The sequence below is a fragment of the Ananas comosus genome, linkage group 1, assembly GCF_001540865.1.
Source record: "Ananas comosus cultivar F153 linkage group 1, ASM154086v1, whole genome shotgun sequence".
NCBI lineage: Eukaryota > Viridiplantae > Streptophyta > Magnoliopsida > Poales > Bromeliaceae > Ananas > Ananas comosus.
This window is the reverse complement of record NC_033621.1, coordinates 21120435-21148126: the sequence shown is the minus strand read 5'-3', so window position 1 is coordinate 21148126 and position 27692 is coordinate 21120435. Positions and strand designations below refer to the sequence as shown.

At 33.3% G+C, this 27692-nt stretch overlaps 1 protein-coding gene across 4 annotated transcripts; it reads left to right on the top strand.

The window, feature by feature from the left end:
• On the top strand, positions 823-25801 carry LOC109718888 (THO complex subunit 6). Of its 4 annotated transcripts, none has more exons than XM_020245381.1 (14): positions 823-1119; positions 2873-2904; positions 2988-3098; positions 3322-3398; positions 3875-3920; positions 6757-6817; positions 7376-7429; positions 7605-7685; positions 8172-8211; positions 8694-8803; positions 9054-9164; positions 9509-9625; positions 10345-10447; positions 25789-25801. In XM_020245381.1, exons 1-13 carry the CDS (start codon positions 883-885, stop codon positions 10444-10446), a joined length of 1179 nt encoding a protein of 392 aa, XP_020100970.1. In that variant the 5' UTR covers positions 823-882; the 3' UTR covers position 10447; positions 25789-25801. The 4 variants fall into 4 exon arrangements, with proteins under 4 accessions (XP_020100970.1, XP_020100957.1, XP_020100963.1 ...); XM_020245368.1 differs by lacking the exon at positions 25789-25801 and adding an exon at positions 17703-18005; XM_020245374.1 differs by lacking the exon at positions 25789-25801 and adding an exon at positions 11035-11296.

The following is a 27692-nucleotide window of genomic DNA, read 5'->3' as shown; positions in this document are numbered from 1 at the left end:
TTTTAAATTTCAAAATTTTAATTTAAAAATTTAAAAATTAAAAATTAAAATTTTAAATATAAAATTTAAAAATTCAAATTCAAATATAATGTGAGGGGTAATATTATTATTTTTTATTTATAATTACCTACTATCTTTCTTATTCTATTTTATTTATCCAAATGCTATTTTTCTTATTCCTCGAAACAACCCAATTTTCATCCAAACGCAATATTGGTTTAGTTCTTATTTTATACATGAACTTATACCTATCCCTAGAATAGGCAGTAGTACTTACTTCTACCCAAACTAAATGATATATCTACAGTTTGGTTCGGATATAAGCAAGAACTAACTATTACAGGGATAGGTACAAGTATGGGGATAAGAAAAATAGCGTTTGGATGAAAATTGGGTTGTTCCCGGGAATAAGAAAATATTAGATAGTTTTATATAGAAAATAGAGGTGTTGGTGGGGATAACCGAGAACTACTATTATCGGATAAAAAATTAGCGTTTGGGTATAAAGGGGATAAGGGCCTATCCCTATCCCTATTCTCTAACCAAACGTCGAATAATGATCCAAACAGTGAAATTTAATGGTTAACTTACGCTAATTAACTTATAAAGATAAATTTCTACATTTTGAAGCTTCAAAAAAAAAATATAATAATTAAAACTTTACAGTAATAAATCCCCAATTTTAAACGCCTAAATTATTATTATTATACATATGAAATTATCACCAAAAAGTGAAAAATAAGAAGTTGAGGAGTGAATGTCACCGTTTCCCATAGTTGAGGGGTTCCCATACAATTTTACCTCTTAACTACGAAAACACGAACCCTTTACTCCCCTCTCTCGCTCGTTTCGAACGCTGCGCAAAAGCTCCCGAGGTCGACAATGGCGGGGGCCGGAGGAGAAGGAGGACGACGACGACGATGGGATGCGAGGGATTGGGACGAAGAAGGCTATAGGCGGAGCGTCCTCACGGAGAGGGAGATCGTCTCTCGCACCGTCTTTAGAACCGCGTTCGCTCCCTCCCAAAACCCTAGCCCCAAAACCCTAGTCGTCGCCTCGAGCGACGGATCCCTCGCCTCCTACTCCATCTCCTCCTGCATCTCCTCCTCCCATTCCCAGGTTACTTCGATCAATTAACTCTCTTTACTGTTGTTTTTAGTAGTTTATGCAGAATCACGGGTTATTTACTCGATTTTTGGGTTAAAATGGAGGTTAAAATGTTTGGAAACCCCCTCAAATATTGATCATTTTGAAAAGACTCTTCAATTTAACTTTTTTTTATTTTTTTCTATTTGAGATCCCCTTCGCTTCAGCATATATATTTTTAATTTGAGTTATTATTGTTAGTTAAGTAGAAAATTTGGTCAACTTTAATGTCTCTATGAGCTATTAGCTGGGTACTGTTTCAATTTTATTTGCTAATAAGTGATTAAAATTATTTAATTTGATCGAATTGCTAACTAATTTGATAATCTCCAATTTATTTTGGCTAAATAAAAAAAGTAAAAAGTTAAGTGGGTGTGTTGGCGTAAGAAAATGTGATAAACTGGTAGTCGGCTCAGCTCATGAGGTCAAACAAAAAAAAAAAAAGATATGTGGTACACCAAGAACCGGAGAAAAAGAGCCTAAAGACAAATGGATTTTGGGTGGGAACGGTTGAGAGACGAGAGAGTGATTTTGTAACCGAAAGAAAATGGCCAGAGCATTCCCCACGAAGCGACAACCGTACAACAACTAACTGAAGATTGATAGTAAGTCTATAAATAGCGGAAAGTTGCCTGCAATAAAAGTCTTTTCCCGTGTCGAAGACCATTGTTTTTAAACTTCTTTCCGTTCTCAGCATTTATAGCTTTTCCTAAGAATGGCTATAGTTTTTAGAGTTTAGCTTTTAGTTTTAGTCGAGAGACTGTAACTTGAGCTTTAGCGCTCTTTTCCTTGTAACCTTCAGCGTTCTACTTAATATTTTAATGAAATCCAACTAGTTCGGCTCTAGCTTGAGCTGATTCAGTGCGAAGATCTTGAGTTCGTTTCATCTCCGAAGAGCTTTTACGCATTTGAGAAAGAAACCGGTTGAGCAGATGCCTCCTCAACCTATCTTGATCTCATTAATCGAGGGTCATCTTCTGAGCTGATTCGTAAGTCAGAAATGTTTTGACTTGGTCAACAGTTTGACTCGGTCAACCCGTCTGGGACACTCGGCTCGATTCAAACAGGGTGTCAAGACATTTAAAAAATGGCCTACAGTTGAGGGGGTCTCCGTACAATTTTAGGTAAAATTGTATGAAATTGTCTGGAGACCCTCTCAACTATGAGAATTTATTGCATGCACCTGGTGCGACGTGCGATGCACACCTTAAACCTACCATGGATGCCTCAAAATCAGAATTTAATTCATTGAATGTGCTCTATGATACTCAAATGGCCTACATATCAAAAACTACAAATTTTGTTGACTTATTTTGTATGAACTAAACAATGTCCTTTTCTATAATATTGATTTTGGCATTACTTGACACCTAGCCAATATGTTTTCAAAATGTATCATCCATGGGACCTTTAGATGCTGTGATCCATGTTGTAGATCACATCTATTCGATTTAATTTTGATTTTAAAACATTCATCAACAAATTCTTAGTGTGGTTGATGAGATTTATGGGTATACCAGGTGCAGGCTATAATACCTCAATTATTTTTCTTTTGATTCTCAAGCCTAGTTAAGCACACAAAGTGTTTTCTATGTTATTTAGCTACAGTCATTCTCAATTATTCGGGAATTAAGGGAAAAAAATGAAATGTTATTGGGCATAGAATGTTCTTCTTTTCTTTTTGCTGGTAAATGAACCACCTGTTGACTTAGCTTCTCTTTTGCAGCCTATGCATTTTAGTAGGAAAGTTGATCAACAGTAAGTGTTACTAAAATGCCCTGATTTGCTTATTTTTGTCCATTAACAATTAGTTCTAATTTATTCTTATTAATCATGTGAAGGCATCTTTATGAATCTTCATCTGTGGATCCACTCTGCATCATTCAAGGGCACAAAGGCCCTGCATATGATTTAAAATTCTTTGAGGATGGAGAGGAATCTTTGTTATTGAGGTTCGTACTACGCTCATCATATATCTTCACATGCTTTATTTCGTACAATTAAAGATATGTCTTTTCCATTTCTATCATCATAATAAACAACCCAAGTTATTTCTTTATGTAAAATGACCTTGTCCTAATGTTTTTATTCTTTTCAAGAATGATACTTGTTGCGAATTACTGCTATCTTCTCAGATTATCTGAACACTAAGCTTACATTGCGCGTTCTATGCAGTTGTGGTGATGATGGCAGGATACGAGGCTGGAGATGGATTGAAGTACTAAGTTCTGATGTTCCTCTTTCTCTTCAAGGTATCTTGCAAATCATTGATACATATTCAATGTTTCCTTTCTTTGGAAATATTTGTATTTCAAATGGCCACAGATCTCTTAGTTAGGGAGTCTCTTCTTACTGTTGCTCTAAGAATGGCCATGTGTTCACTGTGCCTTTCTATGAAGAAAACTGTTACAGTATTCCAAGATTGCAATGTAATGACAAAGCCAAGGAGCAGCTTTGGTGATATTTGGATTCTAAAGATGCATTGCTTTACCCCTATGTTTTGTTAGTTCTGTAACTATAAATTATAAATGCTTATGTTGTTTATGGACTTGGATATGAAGATTAGAAGAGTCACATTTATATACTTACATTATGGCTATATTTACTTTCTCATGAACACTTGCTTTGCTGTTTCTTCTATGAAACTATGATGGTTCCAGTGACAGAATGGTCTTATGTGAAGTAATTTTGGGCTGCATTGTGAAGCTTTGAGCATTCTTGTTTGCAGGTAACCATCTGAAGCCAATACTTGACTTTGTGAACCCTCAACATGAGTAAGATTTCTACAATAGAAATTTTTTTATCTTAAATTAACTTTGGTATTTTGTTTTTGTTCTTCCTATTTAGTGCATCTCCATTAGTCTACATTGAGGTCTGATATGATAACATATGTTCAGAGACTTTGACTCAGTTGATATTTTTATCCTTCTTGTTTATTATACCCATATAAAATATCTTTCCTCTTGGATTATTTATAATTTATATCAGATACCCTTTGATAGACTAAAACCCCAGTCGATGTGAAAATCCTCTTATTCTTTCTCCTTGACACACATAACCTTTATTATTTGACCATTTACTCCATCTTCACGAGTACTCATCTAGTGCTAAGTTCTCTTATATCAAGAGAGTTCTTAGTGCGTACATTAAGGTCCACCTCCCCTCTTCAAAGGGGGACTGGCCTCTGAACCCTTCCTCTTCGAGAACCATTCCCTTAGCCTAAAAGGGCGAGGGGTGGGATCCCGAGAGTTGTCTCTGATCTTTGGATTGGCACTTTGATGTCAGTCCAATGAAGGACTTCTTCAAGTGGTCGTCTTTGAGGGATATAGACTCGGCCCCTTACTCCAGAAAGGAAGGAGAGAACTGAGAGGGCAAAGGAAGTAGTCTTTCAAGTCAAGAAGCTTGTTGTCTTACTGATTGAGATCTTGTCGAGGCAGGAGTAGATTGCCCAAGGTCCAGCTATTTAGGGAAAATGAGCTTTAGTATAGTACTTTTGCTACTGGGTAGGAGCTCTTTCCATTTTCACAATGCCACTGCTAAGGGAATCGAGGTTGACTGGTTGTCCATCTAGGTGAGTATCGAACATGGTATCTTTCTACCGCTTTTGAAAGCATTCCTTCATGCGCTCATTCACTCAGCTTGGTATCGGCAAATCCATAGTATATTTGTAGCAAATTTGTCCCAGATGTTACAAAAGATTGCATTATATATGTAGCGTTCTGCAAGGTTAATGAACTTTTTTATCGCATTTACCTAGTCAGAACAAAGCAAATCTTTTAGTAAGGTGAAAGGTGTACCATTCTTTGTTTTATTTATTGTTTTATAACCTTCATTTTTTATTTTCCTAGTTAACTTTTATAACTATTTTTTTGGTAATTTGCTTTGTACTAACTAATTTTCATCTTGCTGTTTACCAAATATTATGTTGTTGATTGCACAAGAACTAGCATTCAGAAGAAAATATGGGTGTGTTTGGTTCAAGTCGAAATCGGAATGAGAATAAGCTAGAAGTGGAATCGAAATGATTCATTATCTCATTCTGTTTGGTTCGCCACCTGAATCGGAATCAGAATGAATCATTCTCATTGTGGGTGTTTAGTTCAGATAGATATCAGAAACGTAATCAAATTGATATATTAGTTTTATCTTTATAATATATTAGTTTAAATTCAAACTGAAAATTAAATATTAGGTCAAAATTTTAAAATGATGTCAAAATTTTAAATATATATTTTTTTAAAAATTAAAATTTGAAATTGAATAGATAGTTCAAAATATAAAACTAAATTTTGATTTATTCAAATTCAAACTTACAATTATAATTTAAATTTCAATTTGAATCCATAAATTTAATTTAAATTTTAAATAAAATTTGAATAAAACTTTAGATTTTAAATTAAATTTAAATTTAAATTCAAATTTATAAATTAGATTCGAAATACTTGATTGCATTTTAATTTTTAATTTAAGTTCAAATTAAAATGTAAATTTATAAATATAATTTTAAAATATAAACTTATGTTTTAATTAAAAATAAGCTTAAAAAAGTTAAATTTAACCTGAACAAATCCATTCCGCCCAGATTCAATCTCCAATCCAGCCTTCTTAGCCGGATTGGAAAAATGCGTAAGTAGGGGGATTCCCAATCACCCGGAATCGGAATCGGAATGGAAATCCCGCATACCAAACACGGACAAATGGATTCGTCCATTCCGATTCCTATTCTAGGGTGAAGAAGGGGTGAACCAAACACCCCCTAAAATTCTGCTCCAATTTCTTGTTTCATACCATGTCCATGATTGAGCTGTATAGTTATATAAATACTGCTTCAGTCACGGACCTTCTCATGTAGAGACACTTTTGGTACACGGACCTACATGATAACACTTGCTTTGCTTTAGCATCTTATGCATTGTGTGCTTCCTTCCTTAAATGGTGCTTTTTTGAACCATTGAAAAACATGAAATAGGAGCATCACATTCTTTGCCCTTGTAACAGTAACATGCTTGAGACTACTTCAGTATCTTGATACTACAATCATCCTTTCTTTTTGGACTTCCATCTTATTGCTACCTCTTCTGGTTAGGTGTTTTGATTTCTAAGTGTGGCTGATATGATTTTATCTTTGTATGGTCGGTGATTTTTCCAAGTATGGGTAGATATAACATATATGATTGGGATTACAGACGTGATTATTTCCCAAGTTTTGAGTCCCGTTATCAACTTATTGTAACCCTCTACCTCCCTTGTTGTGAAGCAGGCTCGTGATAAGCATCAGTAGTTTGCAAATATATGTATCTTAAAAATGCTTTCTTAATTATATGTTATCTCAACATGGGGTCATTTTAACTTCATGTACAGCCATGATTTTGATTGGGCGAGTGAGGTGGGACCACAAATATGAAATACAGTTTTAGGGCAAAACAGCTAGGAAATAAAAAAAGGCGTCTGAAGTAAAGAAGGATTAAGGAGTCATCTGAAGTAAAGAAGGATTAAGGAGTTATGAAGCATCATATATTGCATATGAAGTGATATATGCAATTCTCTCTCTATCTCTCTCTGATTAAAATGTTTCTGGAGCCTAAATTTTCTCTTTTCCTCGCTTTTTAGAGGTCCTTGGGGCGTCCTTTCTCCGGTACCTGAAAATAATGCCATTGCAGTTAATAAGCAGGTAATACCTTTTTCGGATTTTTTACTTGTGTGGTCTCTTTTGCAGACTTCATTAGAAACTTTGGATATTTTCTTACTCGCAACGAAACTAGTAAACTAAAATCTAAAATTAACAAAACTGGAACAGCTGAATCTTAAAGTCATTTGGGCCAAACTTAAAATGTATGTGCAAATCAGGAATATGAACCTTTTAACTGATCTGATATGGAGAGTTGGAACTGAGGCTTAGCACTGAAACCTTCACCAAAGCTCTCCTTTTTAAAAATAATCAGCATTTCTCCTTTCAGCGGATGCATAAATCTTGTCCCCTGCAAAATGTGATATAAAGATAATAGAATCATTTTTGAAGTTCTTTTAGGGCATATAATAAGGGGCAAAGATGATTCTCCAAATGGCATAGATCGGTCTCCAGAAAATGACTGTGTTAATACTTTGCATTTTATTTAGAGCCCCTGAAATAAGAACTGATCTCTTTCACTATCCTTTCATGTCCGCAAGCGACACTCATTACTGGTTAGTTCTTTTTCTCATTTAAATGATGTTCTTTCTTCTTGAATAGGATGGTTCCATTTATTCAGCCTCTGGTGATGCATGCGCATATTGTTGGGATGTGGTATGTATCTCTATAAGGTAAATAGATTAGGTTGAAAGCTCATTTTAAAGAGAGAAAAATGATCTTGCTTGACATTAGTAGAAACTTTGACAACTTGTAAACTTATAAACTAAGCTCTTTCTCATGTTGTAATTTATCATTACTGCCTATTCATTGGACATAATTGCTGCTGCAGGAGACTGGCAAATGTAAAATGATCTTTAAGGGGCATTCTGAGTATTTGCATAGCATTGCAGTTCGAACATCAAGCAACCAGGTTTGTTCATTTCCTCATTGTTTTTTATCAATTTCACTCAATGTTAAATGGATTCAAATTTGGGAGACAGTTTCTATTCATGTGGGGATAAGGTTTGCGAACATTTGACCTATATGGTAAGTGACACGCTCTTCATCCTCTGTTTTTCCTTCAGTAGATAACATAGGCATTGGTTTGTTTCTTTCGATATCGAGAGGTTACATGCAATTACATTTTTCTCGTTTTCTTTGTTGTGTCGCGAAGATGAAGAACCCTCTTTATAGGATATTCTTTTTTTCTTAGGCACTTAGCTGATTTTGTTCCTACTATAACACATGAAGGCTGCTACTGGGTTATATGAACCTTAACTGGAACTGATAAGTTTGGTAACCCTACCTGTCATTTGTCTAGCAAATTTCTCACAAGCGCCTTGGTATTGCATTAATCATGTGGAGATATACATTTTATATTTTCTTGTTTGCTAATGTTTTGTTTTTCTTGTATCAGATCATAACAGGTTCAGAGGATGGAACAGCCCGGATATGGGGTGGGTTTATATTTTCTACTATTCTTAGTTTGTATTAGTTTTTGTAGGTTACAGATCCTAAAAGCTTTTCTATGTCAATCTAGTTAGTGAGGTTTATATCTTATATTTAGTTGCAAGAAGACTTTATTGTTGCTTCTTCATTAAATTTATGAAAGTCAACAAATATCCATCTGTGACTCTATCAGTATGATAAACAATATTGGTTTTTGGATTATCCATCATGGCCTGTAAAAGAATGAAGTTACTCCTGCTAAAGAAATAATTTTCATATTATGCCAAAAAGAATGCATTTCTGCTATTAATTGGTGTTAGTATAAAATTTGTTCGTAATCCCGACGCCTAGTAATCATCTCTTTTGTTAGCTTCCTTGACAAGCTTGTCTTGTTGCATCGGCCCTTGATAAGACCTATACATACCCGGGCATCTAAAATTCATGCATGTATGATGCTTATCTATGTTTTCTCATATGCACTTAAATACAGATTGCAGAAGTGGAAGATGTACTCAAATATTATACCCAGACAAGAATCGTAAGCTCAAGGAGTCTGCATGGGTTAGTTCCATTGCCATCGACACAAGCGAAAGCTGGATGGTAAAAGTTTTTCCAACTAATACAAGTTAGCTAGTACTTGTTTCCTTTACTCAAGGTGTCTAAGCTCATACAAAATAACGCTAAAAACTTCAAGCAAAATTAAACTCCATGCGTTGCATTTTTCTCATTTCCCTTTTCCATTTGAATTGATGCGCTATGCGAAGTGTTCCTTTTATTTTGGTTTGGACTAGCAGTGAAATTTGTTACTTATTCCTTACCTCTCTATTACTAAACTACTAATCGTTTTCAGGTTTGTGGCACTTCTAATAGTCTATCAGTTTGGAGCTTGCTGTCAAATGAGTGCATTTTTAGTGTAGATTGCCGTGCTCCTGTTCAGGATGTACTTTTTCATGGGAACCAAGTAAGATGTTCCCTGCTAACAGCTTGTCAATGCAAAATGGTTTATTTGCATTTGTAGGATGGACATTTTCTATTCTTGTTACTTTAGGCCCTTTACATATTATACTGCTTTAAAAAAAAGGATGCTGCAATGCGCAGGGCTTCGTAAATAATACTTTAATACTTGATACTGCATATGAGAAAAACAGAACTTCCTATGTGTTCATGTTTATGTTTATCATTATCTATGTGTTATTATAATTCAGTTTTCCACCGTCTGCTTTAACCCTCGGATTCAGTTTTTATGTTTGCAACTCTGGTCACTTCTTTACCTTCATTTACCGACTATTACTTTTCTGAATTCAGATTCTAGCAGTTGGTTCAGAGCCTCTGCTCTCACGTTTCACATTAGATGGGTCGATTCTTTCACAAATAAAGTGTGCTCCTCATTCAGCCTTTTGCATATCAGTTCATCCATCTGGGGTAATTTCCATCTCTCTTTCCTTAATTTGTAGCACGGAAATATTTTGCCAATTCAGAAGCTAGAGTATGCCATGTAAGGACCATAACTTATCCTGTATATTTGATAAATTTATTAGTTAGGTTAATTGACTACCAAGATTTTTTTTCTAATTGACTGCCAAGATTGTTTTCTTTCTTTGCTGTGTGCCCTGGCGAAGGCAAAATTAGGAGATCAATGAAACTGCTTGTTTCAATTGAAAATTGTAAGGCTTGTTTGTGGCTGTAGCTGAACTCTCATGGGAACTTGAAAGCAACCCCTCTAGAAAATCATGTGGAAGAGAAATTTTCTATATTTATGCAAAATATTATCTTATTTTCCTATTCTATGATAATCTAGATGATTGTAGAGAATGAAACTTTTGATTATAAGTCGCCTCAATGTCCTATTTGAGCCAGAGTGACAAATGCTGCTTAATTCCATAAATCAATCATATGAAACATTTTACTTTCTCAAATGATACAGTAATTGCACTGAGAGAAATCGATGTTGATAGAACTTGCATTCTATGAATGGCCGGTAATTTGGTAATGTTTCGTTATCCGGTCATTTAGACCATCAAAACCTCTGTAAACTACTCTTCTCCATTTACAATCTTTAACTGGATGATTTCTGTTTGATGATGCTCATATGAAACCAAATCGATGAAGCTGATCCCTCGATCTCCTATGTTGCTACGCAGGTAACAGCCGTTGGCGGCCACGGTGGACTGGTCGATGTGATATCCGAATTCGGGAGTCATTTGTGCACATTTTGCTGCCGAGGCTTGGATATCTACGCATGAGGTACTTTTCAATCAAAACACTTGATGAATCTCATGTTTCCATGAATTTCCCTTTCTTGTCATAGGAGCAGTATTTTACTTATGCTTTTGAATTAAGAATCGAGATGTTATTAATGTGATCAAATTCTTGTTCCCTTAGATTGCATTTACTCGACCAAAACTCTATGCAAACCCTTTAAACTAATGGTTGTTTTCAAATCTTAATTACATGTTACCACTTTGATGTAAACCTTGATGCTTTTCTCAAGATTCGATACCAAACCAGCGTAATCCTTCATAAATAGGATATTTTTCTCACAAGATGTAATTTAAGATACATGAATTTTCATCAGTTTCTCCGCTTTTATAAAAATGTAAAATTAATAAATTTTTTATGCAAAAAAAAAGAAAACCTTTCATCAATAAAAGAATTGGAAATTTTTGTTGTGCTTTAATAATCAATTTAATATTTGTATAAAACTATGCATGGCCCATTTGGAAGGTGGCGTTGTCGGAAACCAAATGGACTTTGACTTTTGCAGCAGATGTATTCGATCGTACCTTTAATGTGAGCCGTCGTTAATTTTTCTTCGAACGTGATCGGTTTAGGGTTCTTGAGGTTGATTCGTATGTTCTTGGATAGTCAATGAAGATTGTCTAACTCTCCAAATCCGCGATAAATCAAGTTGCGGACAAGCTAGGTTTACAGTCCACCATTCAAGATTCTCTAGGATCAATGGACTTATGGAGGATGTGGATTTGCTAACTTATAAGATGACACACAAATTTCTTACAAATGTCTACAAAATTTCTTGCAATTTTCTGTGTGTTTGCAAGGATTTTCAACACCAGGAAGGTAAGTAGAAGATTAAACTGAATCAGTTTATTATTCGTCATCGTAATTTAATTAGAAAGAATCTCTAATTAGTTTTACAAATTTATAATGGGATTAAATTTAGTCTAATTAGATAACATAATAATTATTATCGGATTGAGTCTGATTATTAACGTCGGTTTGATAGAATGCCAACAACTCTCATGCATTATTGATAGTTAAAAAAAATAAAAATTTTAGTTCTTGTTTGGCATCATGTTTTGTTTTTTATTTTTTAAATAGAATTTTGTGTATTAAAAGGCGAAAGAATGTACGGTGGATTGCTTACAATTTTTTCATTCAGAGGCTTCGCAACAAAAAATAAAATTTAATTTTTGCTTTCAAATTTTTTTAAAAATAAGGTATCGTTTATTACTCAATTGAATGTATTGCAAGTTAATCAATTATAACAATAGAAGTTATTTTTTTTTTTCAAACACATCAAATTATAAAAAATTAGTATTTTAAAAAATAATAAAAGAATAATGATACCAAACAAGGCTTTAGATTTTTTTTTTTTTTTTCTCTTTTATTTTATAACTGGCAGAGGGATCTAACTAAGAAAAACTTGATAATATTGAAATGTAAATTATAAAAGAATAAAAATCGAGGGAGTGATTTTTTGTTATCACATGCCCTGTTCTGCGTCAGCCCATGGTCTACCCCATAAACTTATTTTAAATTAACAAGGCAAATTTTAAAATTGGGTAGATTTTATCAATCTATTTATTAGTCAGTTGTGTAAATTTTAACTTACCCATCCCATCTATATGTAGATCTTAAGTGTTCAAAAGCATGTATTGATAGAAAGAGCGCATTTATTGCATTTAAGGGCTCAGCAATAGCGCTCGTAGGCTTCGACTCGTCTTAATTCATCTGAACATTACGTTTATTATTGAGTCTTTTGTCATTAGGTCTATTGAGGCCGCATCATAACTCAATTTATTAGACTCAACTAAACTCAACTTGCTAGTTTTCTGAGCTTATACGAAATAGGATCTACTTTAGCTAACAATAAATAGTCAAAACTGTATTGCGGTTTAGTGGATTTGTATTTGGCATTCTCTAGTTCAAAAAACTATGCGTAACAACTATGTATATTAATGCTTATCATCATAGAATAGGAAAATAAGATAATATGGTGCATAAATATAGAAAATTTCTCTGTTAATATTTGTATTTTCAGTTTTTCTCCCTCGCTTTCAAAAATTTATATTTTAACCTCTCAAAATTTTGAATTGATGCATTTAGTCGCCCTACATCAAAGTTTTGCCACTATTCTATTTATTTCTATCACTTACACCATATCTTTAAAAATAACAAATATATAAAAAAATTAATTTTTCTTTATAGAGCAAATAAGAATAATCTAGTCATTTTTGGCCTCTTTATTAACACTGTAATACTCTGAAAATATTTCTGAAATTTGAAGGAGACAAAATATAAGTTTCTGATATTTTATTATTTTATAGTATATATTGATCATTCTATGATTGATTTACTTTACCCTTCCATTTACCAGTAAATTTTTATGGCAAAATAAAAATAAAATTCAAGGTAATAATAAAATACAATTATTTAAAGCATAGAATTATAAAATAAAATAAAGATAAATTGTAAAAGAGCAAATTGTGATCTGTCCAAAGTTCTTTTTTTATACTAAATAAAGATAAATTTCAACATCATTTTATTGTATTAAAATGGGAAAGAGTTAAAATGCTTCCAAAATTAGTTGGACTTACATAACATTTTAATGTTTATATATTTGGAGAATGTATTTACACGTGGTATTTTTTGTACCTTGCTTTTAGATTGAATACAATGTCACTATCACTTTATTTTATTTTATTTTGGCTGAATCACACTTTTGGCCTCATACTTTGAGACTTGTGACACTTACTTCTTAAGCTTTAGGGAAAACTTCAAATAACCCCCCAGTAATTTCGCATTTTCTTATTATAGTACCTTGTGGTTTTAAGTGTATCAAGTTAGTATCCTTTGGTTTTGCACTTTCTCACTTTAGTACCCTGTGATTTAAGGTGTATCAAGTTAGTACTCTGTGGTTTCATTTTTGTATCAAGTTAGTACCCTGTAGTTTTATTTTTCTCTTTTTATTATCCATTTCGGGTTTTTTTTTTCGCTAAATCAGTGACAAAGTTAAAACTAAAAGGTACTAAAATGAATATTCGATAAACCTAGGTAGGATATCTGAAGTTTTTTGTATATAATTTAACGAAATATTAAACCACAGGGTACTAAAATGAGAAAATACGAAACCACATGGTACTAACTTGATACACTTTAAACCACAGGGTACTAAGCTGAGAAAGTGCCAAACCGCAGGGTACTAACTAGATACACTTTAAACCATAGGGTACTAAAGTGAGAAAGTGCAAAGCCACAGGTAGGGTATTTGAAGTTTTCCCTAATCTTTAATTCATTGTGATTTTCGCTTTAAACTTTTTAAATTATTATAATTAAACCATATAATGTAATTTAATTAGCTAAATAATATCGTTTATCTAATGTATAAGTAATATAAGAGGAATATAATTAATAATCTGGCAATTAATAAGATGTCATATTACTGTCATCTCTGCAAACCAGAATTATTCGATCAATTAAATTTGACTAATTTGTGTTAATCTAAAATATTTATCTAAATTATAATAATTTAAAGTTTGTAAACCAAAGTGTCATGCATGGTATTTGATTTTTTGGAAAAATATAAAACATTATTGTTCTGAAAAAAAAATCCATGAAAAAACTCTCTTTTTCATTTTTTTTTTATCTGTTAAGCTACAAAAAAAAAAAAAAACTACTTTTTCTAAAAAATAATTCCACATGTTAGAAAAAACTAATATTTTTATTTCTTGAAAATTTTAACTAAAAAAATACTAATTTTTTATATTGAAAAAATAAATAATTTTCGGAGGCAAGCGAGAGTTTTTTTTAAAAATAATTTTTTATGTTTTTCTGAGTAAAAGTGATTACCCGAGGACTAGAGTTTGAGTATCCAACTCACTCTCAATCACATTAATTATTATTAAAATAATTCTTTTATAGTGAAATGTAATAAAAATATTTAGCTTAAATTATGACGAAATGGTTGAATTACAGAAAAATAATTTGATTGGTTAAAATAATAATATCGTCTCATGTGTTGGATCGTCGGCGCTAATCATTAATAAAAAAAATTCAAACTGTTAGAAAAATACAACTAATTTACTTAAAGCTTAGTTTGGTATTGAGATCTATCTAACGCTATTAGATAAAATAGAGTTGAGGAAAAAGCATATACGGATATGCTTCTGCGTTCTCCGGTGAGATTGCAGAAAATATATGGTAACTAACTCATCGCGATATATGAAACACAATTTCTCCGCAATCCCAAACGAAGCCTAAAGCGTATAGAAATAACGTTTAAGGGTTTCGATTTGTGACTTGGCCTGACTAATCTCACATTACTTCGAATATGACTCGGCCTAATCCGGCCTTCCGCCGCAGCGTGATATGTTGGCCCTTTAAGTTAACAATCCCTCCCCCTCTACAGCACCTGCACATATTCGCAGTTGTCGGATCGTTGGCGCTAACCATTAATTCCAAAAGATCGAGTTGTTAGAAAAACATAATAAGTTTACTTAAAACGTACAGATAAAGCACCCACAGATCTCAATTGTGACTCTGCTCAATTAGTCTCATGCCATTTCGAACAAAACTCGGTCCAACCTGATCTCTCGTCATTCTGAGCGCGACTCAGCCTAATCTAATCTCCTGTCGTAAGGCAAGATGCTGATTGCTGACCTCTTTAAACCAACATTATGTAACTGTAATTTAAATTTTTTTTTTTTTCAATGTCATTTTCATTTTTTTCATTTTTTTTTAAAAGAAAACCTCATTGGTTGCAATTCGTACAGCTTGATTTTCCACTGTATGATGGCATCTTGTGTTGCGGCGACGGAGACATTTTTTAAACGCACGTGTTTTTTTATTAAATGAAAAGTTCTTTCGGGGGCCCACAAACGATTTGCCAGATCGAAAAAAAGCGACGCGTAATATAATTCCGCTCAAGTGACCCAATAATAATAATAATTTCATACATGTCCCTTCAAATATAGTAAATATCAAATATATCCCTATAAAATTTAATTTTTATATATTGTCTCTATAAGAGTCATGATATTTTCAAATATGCCCCTGACGTTAGAATCTGTTAGAAAAAGTTAGTTAACCATAGGTTAAATATTTAATACTAATTAGTTTTTGACATTTTTACCCTTTTATATTATACTAGTATAGCTTTGGAGGGATATATTTGTGATGGCAAAATTAAAAATATAAATGATTCTCTGACGGTAATAAAGCAGAAGGATATACTTGAAAACATTAGGACTTTTGCATGGACAATATATGAAAGTGAATTTTGTAGGGATATATTTGTTATTCACTATATTTGCAGAGATATGTATGAAATTAATCAAAAAAAATTGATAATTAATATGTAAAATTTTAAATTTAAATTTTATTTTATTTTTTTGACATTTTTAAGCTAATTAAGGGGTGTTTGGTTCCATAGTTAGTTAATTCGGATTCGGCAAAAATTCGGTACGGATATAATGCGTATAAAATTTATTTTCTAATTTTTAAATTCGTTGAAAAATTCGGCTTAAAAAACGGATTTGATATAAAATATAAAATATAAGATATAAAATATAAAATAATTTATATTTAAAAATAAAATTATAAGTTTTTTATTCATATTTTCAATAATTCGGCAATAATTCGCAAATAATTCGCGAATTATTCACGAATAATTCGGCTGGCCCAAAAAATTCGCGAATAATTCTCTTTCTTTCTGAAAAATTTATAAATAGACCGCTTAATTCGGATTTTTAATAATTCCTGAATAATTCGCGAATTTACTAACTAGGTTTGGTTCCAGGCAAAATGGTGAAAATTAATTTTTTATAAAAAATTTTTTTATGGAAGAAAAGCTTTGTGTTTTATAATGTTTGGATATATAGAAAAAATAATAATTTTTTATCAAAATTTGTTTAGTTGAAAAAAAAATAAATGAAAAAGATTTTACGATTAGAAAACAAAAAAGTTCTATTTTTCTTAAATTTGTAAAAATAAAATTTTACGACTAAACAAACATACAAAAAATAATTTTTCAAGCCCAAAAAAAATTTTAGGAACATTTTACGGTCAACGAAACACACCTTAAGAGGTTGTTTGGATCTTTATAAGACATAAAAATAATTTTTGCAAAGAAAAGGTTTTTCATGAAATACTCTATTTTTAGTTTTCTGGTAATTTGATTCCCAAAAAAACTAACATTTTTGAAAATATATTTTTTCATATTTTATGAAATTTAGTAATTTTTTAAAAAATAGAAAAGAAAAATACTTGTTTCTTATGAAATCCAAAAAAAAATTTTAATTTTATTTTTTGAACCAAACAAATGAAAATTTTTTTTAAAAAAGAAGATTTTTAATAGAAAACATTTTGTTGCAAAAGTCTTTTCGGATCTTTAATTATGAGGCCGCGTGACATTTTAGTTCATAAACTTTAATTTAATATAATCTTTTGATTCGAATAAATTATTATAATTAAGATCAAATCTAATTTATTAAGCTAAATATTAATGAATTACTGATGCGAAAGTGATGTGAATTTTAATTATTACTGTATTTTTAGTCATAATATTGCCACATCATTTTTGCATTGGCGACACAACAATGTTTACAGCCAACTAAATTGAGTTATAGAACTGAATTATTACAATTCAAAACATTCGAACCAATAATTACAGTAAATTAAAATTTAAGAATCAAATTGTTCTGCGTCTTAAAATTTGAGGACCAAAAGTGTAATTAATCTATAAAATGAATGCGATAGGCGGTAGCTCACTACTTTTCTCTGTCAAAAAAAAAAACAAAAAAAAAACCAAAAAATAACAGTTTGTTGCTTGTTTTATCTGAGCCACAAGATTGCACCTCATACTTAGGGTTGTTCACAATTGGGGTCCAAATAAAAAACCAAGCCGAATCAAACAAAATAAGTCTATTTCGTTCGGTGAAATTGATTTTTCGGTTTGATTCAGTTGTGATTTTTTTGAAATTTGAGTTTTTGGTCTCGATTTGGTTTTGACTTTTGAACTAAGCAAACCAAACCGCAAAATTAAATAATTATATAATATGTATATATATTAGCTAATTTGCATAAAAAATTCACAAGATTTGAACTTTTGCATATTCGGATCAGATTCTCAACAAATTGACTAAAAATACCCTTATTCCTTTCTTTCTCTCTCTCTCTCTCTCTCTCTCTCTCTCTTTTTCTTTTTCTTCGTTCTTTTTTTTTTTCTTCGACCTCATCACCTTCTCCACCTCCTCCGCAGCCTCGGCGACGATAACGAGGGCGACGCCATTCTCTCTTCCTCCATCTCCTTCTCCACCGGCGCCAGCGGCCCTCAGCGATAGCAAAGAGGGCGGCGCCACCTCCTTCGCTTTTGTCAGTGCCGAAGAAGGAGAAGGAGAATTCAAAACGGACCCGGGTGAGGGCGGAGCGGACGGAGGCGATGGGGTCATTGTTGAGGAGATGCTCGCTGCCCATGAGGGTGAGGAAAAAAAACGCGTTCATCTTCAAGGAGCGAATAAAAATTTAGAGGTTGAAAAAGTAAGAATAAAAAGTAAAAAAAAAATCTCTTTGAAAGACCATTATATATTGTTGCTGCTACCGAAAAGTTTAAGAATCAGAAAAAAAGAAAGAAGAAGATGAAGGTTATACTTTTAAAATAAAATTACACTATTTTACAAGAAAATTGTACTATTTAATATGAACGTTGTACTTTTTGATATGAAAATTACATTCTTTGAAATAAAAATTGTACTCTTTCAATAAAAATTATACTGTTTTAGAAAAAATTGTACTACTATCCGACCTTTATCGCCTCATCTTCATCTTCATCTTTATCTTCCTTTTTCCTTGACCCCCTCCTCCTCCTCCCCTCCACCCGACCCCCATTCTCACCAACGGGAGTCTCTCTACCCCGCACACCCCATCGGAACCTCGAAACACGGAAACGACCTCATCACCTTCGTCCGCCCAGCCCTTACTCGGGCTCCCTTCGAGTTCTCCTTCTCCTTCAAGGGGTGGAAGCGGAGGAAGAGGAGGAGGCGTCGTCCTCGTTATCGTCGATGAGAGCCGCCGGCGTCGACGGAGGAGAAGATGGAGGAAGAGGAGGTGGCGCTGCTCTTGTTACTGTCGCCGAGGGCTGCGGAGGCGGTGAAGGAGTGGATGAGGGTTGGAGTTAAAAAAAGAACGAAGGAAAAAAAAAAAAAAAAAGAAGAGGAAGAAAGGTAGGTTGTTTCCGCGTTTCGGCACTTCAATGTGGCGCACAGGGTAGAAAGGGTTGCGTTGGTGAGGATGGGGGTCGTAGGTGGAGGGCGAGAAAGGGGTTAAGGGAAGAGGAAGAAGAAGATGATGAGACGATGATGGTCGAAAAATAGTGCAATTTTTTCTTAAACAATATAATTTTTATCGAAAGAGTACAATTTTTATTTCAAATAATATAATTTTCATCTCAAAGAGTATAACGTTCATATTAAACAGTGCAATTTTCTTATAAAACAATGCAATTTTATTTTAACAGTGTAATCTTCATCTTCTTCTTTTTTTTTCTCTAATTTTTAGTCTTTTCGGTAACAGTAACGATATATAATAGTCTTTTGGAGAGAAAAAATTTTTTCTTTATTTTTTTTTTTTTACTTTAGATATCATTCTTTTTTTATAACTCACATGTCCCTCCTCTTCCCTTCCCCTCTCCGTGTCCCTCCATCTNTTGTTACCGTCGCCGAGGAGTGTTGGTGCTGGCAGAGGAGGAGATGAAGGAAGAGGATGTGGTGCCACCCTTCGTCCGCTCCGCCCTTATCTGGGCCCGCTTCGAGTTCTCCTTCTGCTTCTCTGGAGCCGACGGAGGTTGAAGCGGAGGAGGCGGTGTTGTCTTTGTTACCGTCGCCGAGGAGTGTTGGTGCTGGCAGAGGAGGAGATGAAGGAAGAGGATGTGGTGCCACCCTTCGTCCGCTCCGCCCTTATCTGGGCCCGCTTCGAGTTCTCCTTCTGCTTCTCTGGAGCCGACGGAGGTTGAAGCGGAGGAGGCGGTGTTGTCTTTGTTACCGTCGCCGAGGAGTGTTGGTGCTGGCAGAGGAGGAGATGAAGGAAGAGGATGTGGTGCCACCCTCGTTACCGTCGCCGACATGGCGGAGGTGGTGGAGTAGGCGATAAGGGTTGGAGAGAAAAAAAAAAACTGAAGGAAAAAAAGAAAAGAGAGAAAGGAATAAAAATATTTTGATCAGTTTGTTGAAAATTCAGTTCGAATCTGCAAAATCGAAAAAGACGGTCCAATTTTACAAAAATTCAAAACTTGTGAATTTTTTATGCAAATTGGTCATATATATTTGATCTATATCAAGAGTAGGGCTACTATACTCTTATGAGTATAGAGCCTTTCGTACTTATAAGTTGTTTTCGATGTTGGGGCTTTTGAATCGACGATCCACACCGTTAAACATGATCTAGAGTATTTGAAACTTTTAGAAAATAAATTTCGTAATTTTTTAAAACCATTATAAAGTCCATCAAGCGGGTATAAAATGAACGGTCAAAATCAAACGACATCATAAAAATAGATGATTAGATCCTTCAATTTAAGATCGGAGTTATTAATCTTTATCTAGGTAGTGAATAGAATTTTCTATCAAAAATTCAATCTATTCCGATTCTTTTACACCGTTAAACAAGCAAATATCTCATACTGACCGTTAAAAACTGTCAATTTTGTGAGCTTTTGATCTTAAGGTAAATGATATCGAAAATTTATAAAATCTGATTTCTATAAGTTTTAAAAATCTCTAGATAATGTTTAACGGTATGGATCGTCGATTCAGAAGCTCTATTATCGAAAACAACTTATGAATACGAAGGCGATCGTACTCATAAGAGTATAGTAGCCGGACTCCTATATCAAATAATAATTTAATGTGAGTGTTGGCATTTTTAACAATTTTAAGAATTGTACTAAAATACTATTCCTTAGGAGCTATTGATTTGTTAACATATGTAATATAAAGAAATTCTTCTAATTTACAAGCACAATTAAAAACATCATGTAAATTTTCCAATACAACACATCTCATTAAAGGCCTTTTAGGAACAGGGAGGATCCAAATTAATTGCACATGGTCCTTAGGTAGGATCCAAATTAATTGCACAATGGTCCCTACATCTCAGGTTCGTAGTGCTCCCGCCCCGATCCGCCCCAAATGAGCAGTAAATAAGAGAAAATAAATAAATTCAGGGTGAAAAACGGAATAATTTTTTATAATCTGAAATGGATTTAGGGTAGGAAACGGAAGAAATTTTGACCTGCCCCGAATCTGCACCACCATAATCCGTCTCGAATCTGCCCTAAAAATTATTTATATTTAAAAAAATATTTCTAAAAAATAATGTATTTATAAAAAAAGTTCAAAATACAAATAAATTAGTGCTATCATTTCTCCTGTATTTAAAATTTTTAAATTTTGCTTAAAATTGTGATTGATATTTTTAATTTTTATAATTAATATTTTTAATTATATATATATATAATATTATTAAAAATTATTAATTTATATTTTATAAAATATTAATAATTTTATAAAAAAAAAATTAGTTGGCGGGACGGATTCGGGCGCCAGCGGGAGGCAGGTTACGAGGTGGGGCGGATTATGGAATATATTTTTTAACCAGTTACGAATTCGGGACAGGAGGCGGGGTGGGATTTTGATAGTCGGGGCACCTCCCCCAGGTTCTTTGCATCCATATTGAAACCTGGGGGAGGTAATTGCACGATGTTCCCTAACCTGTAACTCCTACAAATACAACACAGAGTGTGGACCTTTGCCTAGTTTTTCACTTTGGTTCTTAAATATTTAGATTTCTAATTTATCTTTATATTTTGTTGCAGCTAGATCTCAACTATCTAAATTTTTATTAATTTTGATGAAATAGTTCACGCTAACTTAATAAAGATCATTGGGGGTGGTAAGATTGGGCTTGACAAGATGGATGCGCTTCATAGGCAGAGGATAAAGATCATTTCGTATACTTAATTATGAAGGTTAAAGATCTGATTGCAAAAAATAAAAAAGCAAAAAAAAAAAAAAGTTAGGGACCATAGGCCCTTCTCATGTCAATATTTTTTTTTTCTTTTTATGTTAAAAATTTTAAAAAATTTATAAACTCTAGAATAAGAGGGCGTATGATTTACACGTTTTTTTGGATGTATAAATAGTAATTTTTCTATTATTATTGGATAAATGTTGTACCATTAAATGGTGTCCAATGGTACTTGTATGTATCCAAGCCTAGCAACAAGGTTCATAAATCTCAGATCCAAAAAAAAGAAATCAAATCTAAAAATGTAAATTTCCAAATTATTTCTTTTGTAATTTAACCTCCTAATAAATTTAGCTATATGATTTGTTCCTTTCAAAAATTGTAAATATATTAAGCTCTAGAGAAGTTTAAAATACTACATATTCTGTATCCGATCTGGACCTTTTTCGGACCTGACTCATACGTAGTCCGGAACCGATTAAAAGTGAATAGCATGTGGATAAAAAAATTTACCTTTTAGAGTTTCAGGAATGGACCTGAATACCTTATATCTTTATTTGACTTGAACCCAACTCGGATCCGATCCTTTGATGGGTAGAATCCGAAATAGTTTTTATATCTAGACCTACACCCGAATCCGAACCCGAACCCCACCCTGATAAAATATCCAATCATTAAAAGTTAAAAGCTATAAAAAGAGAAGAAGAAGAAAAAAACTTGATATAATATTTTAGACTCATTGTATGTGTGTTTTGACTATATTGTAGTAGGTGGCTGTGTTTTGGACTTACATATTGTATGTTATATAACTAGTTATATGTGTTTTATATCATCATATTGTACATGTTTGGATTTATCAATATAAATTTAACAGTCATATTATTGTGTTTGTACTTTGTATAGGGTGGTGGTTGGACGTGTTTTAGAGTAATTAGTACATATGTAACAATTGCAAATTTTATAGGGCAAAAATTGTATGGGCATCTGTGCCCATCGCACGGCCGAAAACGGGAAAAAAAGAAGAAAAAATTGTCGGCGTGAATTTTTAGAGAGAGAAAGAAAAAAAATTGATGGATAGGAATGGAGGGTGAGGATGGGGGCATCATCCCCAAACTGATAGTTTGGGAACGATGCTCATACAATTTTTGCTCAATTTTATATCCTTGTTTGGAACTTATTATGCAATAAATATTTGTACTTTTATCGATATGCAAACAGATATTTATACTTAATCTATACCCGACCTGTATCCAATTTTAAGTTGATAATATACGGATCGTCGTTATCCAAACGAACTCAAGTGGATCCGATAGATACATTGATAAATTATCCAGATCCAACCTTGTTCACAAACATCTTTATTAAAATCTGTGAAACACGATAATTCCATATCAGAAGAAAATGAAATTTTAACTAGAAATATAAAAGACTATGAATCCTAACAATAATAACTGGACTAATCATTTTGGATCGGTAATTTGGACTCAATAAGTTGCTACTACTAATCGCTAATGGGCGGGGCTATTACATTTGTTATCGGAGCTGATTCACCAGTCGAAAGTGTCGATGAGCCTTACATCGCTAGGCGACGTAAACTGTATGTGTGATTGAGCTGATGTTGGCGGGAGCCTGTGAAAGCAATAATAAAAAATGGCGAGCATCGGTCGACCCAGCTTGTGGTTCATTCAATTTTACTAAAATATTTTTATTTAGTTTAAGTCTTTTCAAACTACTTAAAAATAAGATCTCTCTAATTATTTAATCATTATATTCTTTTATTTCAAACATCTACTTATTTACAGAATCGAAACGATTAAAAGAAAAATCAAATCTACAAATTTCGCCGCTTAAGTATGATTCAGTAATTCACTCTGAATCGAATAAGCGACCCGTGTAGTGTGTCACGGTGAGAAAGCGACCGTGTCCGTGCCGTACCGTGGTCATATTTTCTACTGCAAACAACAAGCATTATCAAAATTTGTTTTGATTTTTGTTTCGTTGACTAAATTTAATGTCTCATCTTTTTTTTTCAACACGAATTGCGTCTGTTAATAAATAGCGAGTTTCTGAGACTTTTGCGTGCCCAATTCTCCGCACGTGTCGCCGAGCTCGTGTGTCACGTGCGAGAAATTGTTCGGTGTAACGCTTTGTTGGTATTAGGGCTGCGGAAGCTGACATGCGGGCCCCACGTGACATGTAACGGTTGCACCCACCGATGACGTAATCAGCCGTAACTCCACCGGCGTTTAATTCCGCACGTGCCATTGTCTTTTATTCCCTGCACCCGGTGTATGTATGTATGTACATGCAATAATTTTTTTTATTTAAATAGCTGAAACGAATATTATTATAAATCATTAATTTATAGAACTGGTGTTGTCAATGAGCCGAATATGAGCGAACACGAGTAAGCTGGTCAAAATATTGAGCTAAAAAAATCAGCTTATGCTCGGCTTGTTTATTAACAAGTCGAATACGAAATGGCTCGTGAACAGCGTGTTAGATTGTCAACCATACTAGTGGTTGAAAAGTTGAAAAAAAAAAAAATAGAATCTTAATCTAGTAATTAAAATTTATATAATATATATATATATATATATATATATATATATATATAGAATTAGGCTGGAATACTATTAATAGTAAAACGCTCTTTTTGCTATCAAATTTTTNTAACAATAATATTTAATAATAAAGCTTTGCTATGGCAAAATTAATTTTAAACAATTTTGCTGCAGTAAAATACTTTTTAGTGTGTGGATTTCTTTGCGTTTGTGTATATATATAAAAACTATTTTCTGATTTTTCTGAAAAAAAAAGAGGTTAGATTTCTTTAAGCTTTATTATTAAATATTATTGTTATTGTTTCAATATTGGGATTTGAAACCCACAGTTTGTTTAAGCACAGTCTTTGAACAAAGTCGTGTAACCAACAGCACCACTTTACTGTAATCATTTTGTTTGATGCATATTGCTTGCATTATATTTTGTAATGAAAAGATCTAATTGAGATAAAATTTTAAAAAATTGTTTAGGCCATCTATTTGCTGTTGAACCAAACCCCATTAGACATGATTAACCTCATGATTTTAAGTTTTGATATATCGTAGAACTTGTGGGGGGAAATCTTTTATCTATTGATAAATTTTGACATTATGATTGTTTTCTTTTTTTTTTTTAAATTTTAATGTTTATTTTGGAAAAGAATTTGGTAAATTCTAAAGTTGACAAACATATTTAAGTTGAGACAAAAGTTTATTAGATGGCTAACTTTTCATTGTTTCTTTGAGTTTTATCAGATCTGATTAGAATCTTGCAGATTGTTTGACGAAAGGCCTGAATAGGACTAAGGTCCTGGAGTCATCGAGGGGGATGGGACTTGCCCATAATGGGCCTTCCTGCAGTGGGAACCTAACCTTTGTGATAGGAGATCCTTTGAAGAAGGTTCAATGTGGTAAAAACAAACTGTCAGGTTGGCCAAAGAGCACTTTCTACAGTTTATATAAAGGAGCTTTAGCTCCAATCCCTTCCCTATGGTGAGTAGTGCTCTGTGTAGTGGATTAGGTTGAGCTGAGAGCTCTCAATGGGATCCAAGGTGATAATTTTCGCGATATGTGACTCTACACACATCCATGGATAAAACCACCTATATAAGAGTATCCGTATGTGGCCGCGGCTATGTGAATGGGCTATACATAGAAACTCTTATGAAAAATCAAGGTACTGTGCATGGCCATTAACGCACAGATCCGCGACGTAGAATTCTGTACTGTGTGTGTGATAGTTGAAGTCAGGGACAAAGGAACGTAGTTCAAGACCTGGTTCACTCCGATTCCTTCTTATGGAAACTATTTACACTAAGTGGGGTTAAGTCTCTTAAAGACACCTCGCCTATTGCATAGTATAAACACCTGATGATTTATTTATTTGTTTGTTTAATTCTTCTTTTGTGATTTTGAATTTTGTGGGGATTTGTTGGTGAAAAAATCCAAAATCTCTAAATATCATTTAATTTTATAATTATTTACATTTATTGTCTTTTATTATGTTAATTAATTGGATGTATTAAATTTAATTTATTCCTCCTTTATTTCACATTAAAGCATGAATTAAGGGTGCATAATAAGGTTTGTACGTTGGGGTTGATTCCAATGTTACACCATATAACCCCTCTATATATATTTACCTTTGCATGCTGTTCATTGATATACATGAACATTGCAAAGAATGATTTAAATTTTATTTTAGATTCTATTTTGATCAATCTCTTTGTCATCGGGTGTTGAAAGAGTCTCCGTCAACCTTCTTCACGATCGTGCTCGCAGGAGGAGGAATTCCAGTCGTACCTTGGGGCGGTGTTTCCGGTTAATCCCGCACGTAAGGACGGGAATACGCCTTAGGGCAGTGCCTCGCACGCTTCCGGATCAATTAAGTATTTATTTGGATTTATTGATCATCTGTAAGTTGATTTATTTATTTTCATAATAAGATTTAGTTAGATTTAACTCACAATCAGATTTCTGTGCGGTATTTATTCTAACAGTGTTTAATAGTGCAGGCACACGAGGTGCAGTTATAATTTCTTTCTCAATGACAGCTCCCGTTCCCTGCACCGGTTCTAACCACCAGACAAATCATAAAGCAGTAAAGACCCAAAAATGGAAAATTCTGAATTTTTTAAAGGCTAAATTACATAAAACTTTCTGTCAAAATTCAATTTTTTATTTTTTTTTCTTATCATTTAAAAACCTATACTTTGTTTTCTTGTAAAATAAAAAATATTCACGGGAGGTACGGTGTGAACTGTGATGACAAAATCACTATTTTACCCCTCACCATTTTCGTCTCCTCTCTCATCTTCCTCATCAGCTGCCTCGATCAGCCGCAGTTTCTTTCAATTTTCTTCTCCACCTACTCTCCTTCTCCGCTTGCACCCTCGTTGCCCCTCCATTTTCACGACAATGGGAAAGAAATTGTGGTGGGTAAGGACAACGAGGACGCAGACGAGGCGGCGGAGGAGGGCGATGGGGTGTTTATGGGTGCGGACAGAGATGTGAGCGAGGGCGAGGCGACGAGGCTGCAAGGCGGAGGAGGGCGAAGCAACAGTAGAGAGGGCAGAGCGTATTTTTGGCATAAAAAGAATTTTATAATGAAACTCTGACGGATCACTAACGATAGGGGGTGAAGTAAATATTTTTTATTTTATAAGGGGACAAAATGTAGGTTTTTAAGTAACAAAAAAAAAAGTAAAAAATCGAGTTTTAACACGAGGAGTTTTTGTAATTTAGTCTTTTTTAAAAAAAAATTTTGATTTTGATTTTGATTGGTTGGCAATACATACGAGTCATGCACGATTTTTGAAAATATTTTTTCAATAGGTTTTTTAATTTTTACAACAAAAATAAAGTGACAGTATAAACTAAAGTCTAATGACAAGTGCTTGTTCAGAGTATTATTTAGTTGCTAAATAAAGGATGCATTCAAAATTATAAGTCAAAGTATCATTGATTGACTTCAAATCAAAATGATTTATAGTTCATATAATTTAAATATTTCTATGTAAAAGTTATTGTATGTCCAATAATATTAAAAGTATTGGTTTCAGAAGATAAAATATCTAATATTTTTACACGTGGAGAATTATGAGAAACGATTTTCAAAATACTTTTTGAAATGGTTTTCGGCTTACTATTTATTTAGAATCTCAAATAAAACTTGCGGGTTGAAAATATTTTTAAGCGGTAGAATACTTGATGCATTATGCATTATGTCATTCAGTGTCTAAGGAGTGTGTAGAGTATATAATTATTTATAAAAATGACTGGTTGTATGGACACATGCATATGATTGAATGTATATTGTGAGTTGTCTGTGTATACGTGGATGTATATGGTTAGTACGTCATGCAAATATAAGAAAGATTCTGTCTATGTGAATAGAAAAATTTTGTACTTACGGCTGATCCGTGCGTCTTGTGGATAAGATTGTTTTTTCTACAAAAATAAGATAATTTTCCAATTTTAAAACGATATTTTTTTAATATATTTTTTTTAAAAAAAAATTTGAGTATGATAGATTAAGATGGTATTATCGGATTGTTGGGAGAAAACGAGCAGGGCAGCAGCGTTGGGACGAATCGATCTGCTGTGGTGTCACTTGTTCAGTTGTTCTTATCCAAAAAAAAAATTATATATATGAGAAAGAATAAGAAGCCTGTTACAATATAGGA

Coding starts and splice junctions, on each gene's coding strand:
- LOC109718888 (XM_020245381.1), top strand. CDS start 883: ATGGCGGGGGCCGGAGGAGAAGGAGGACGACGACGACGATGGGATGCG. Junction 6,818..7,375: donor CCATTGCAGTTAATAAGCAG/GTAATACCTTTT, acceptor CTTCTTGAATAG/GATGGTTCCATTTATTCAGC. Junction 7,686..8,171: donor TTCGAACATCAAGCAACCAG/GTTTGTTCATTT, acceptor TTCTTGTATCAG/ATCATAACAGGTTCAGAGGA.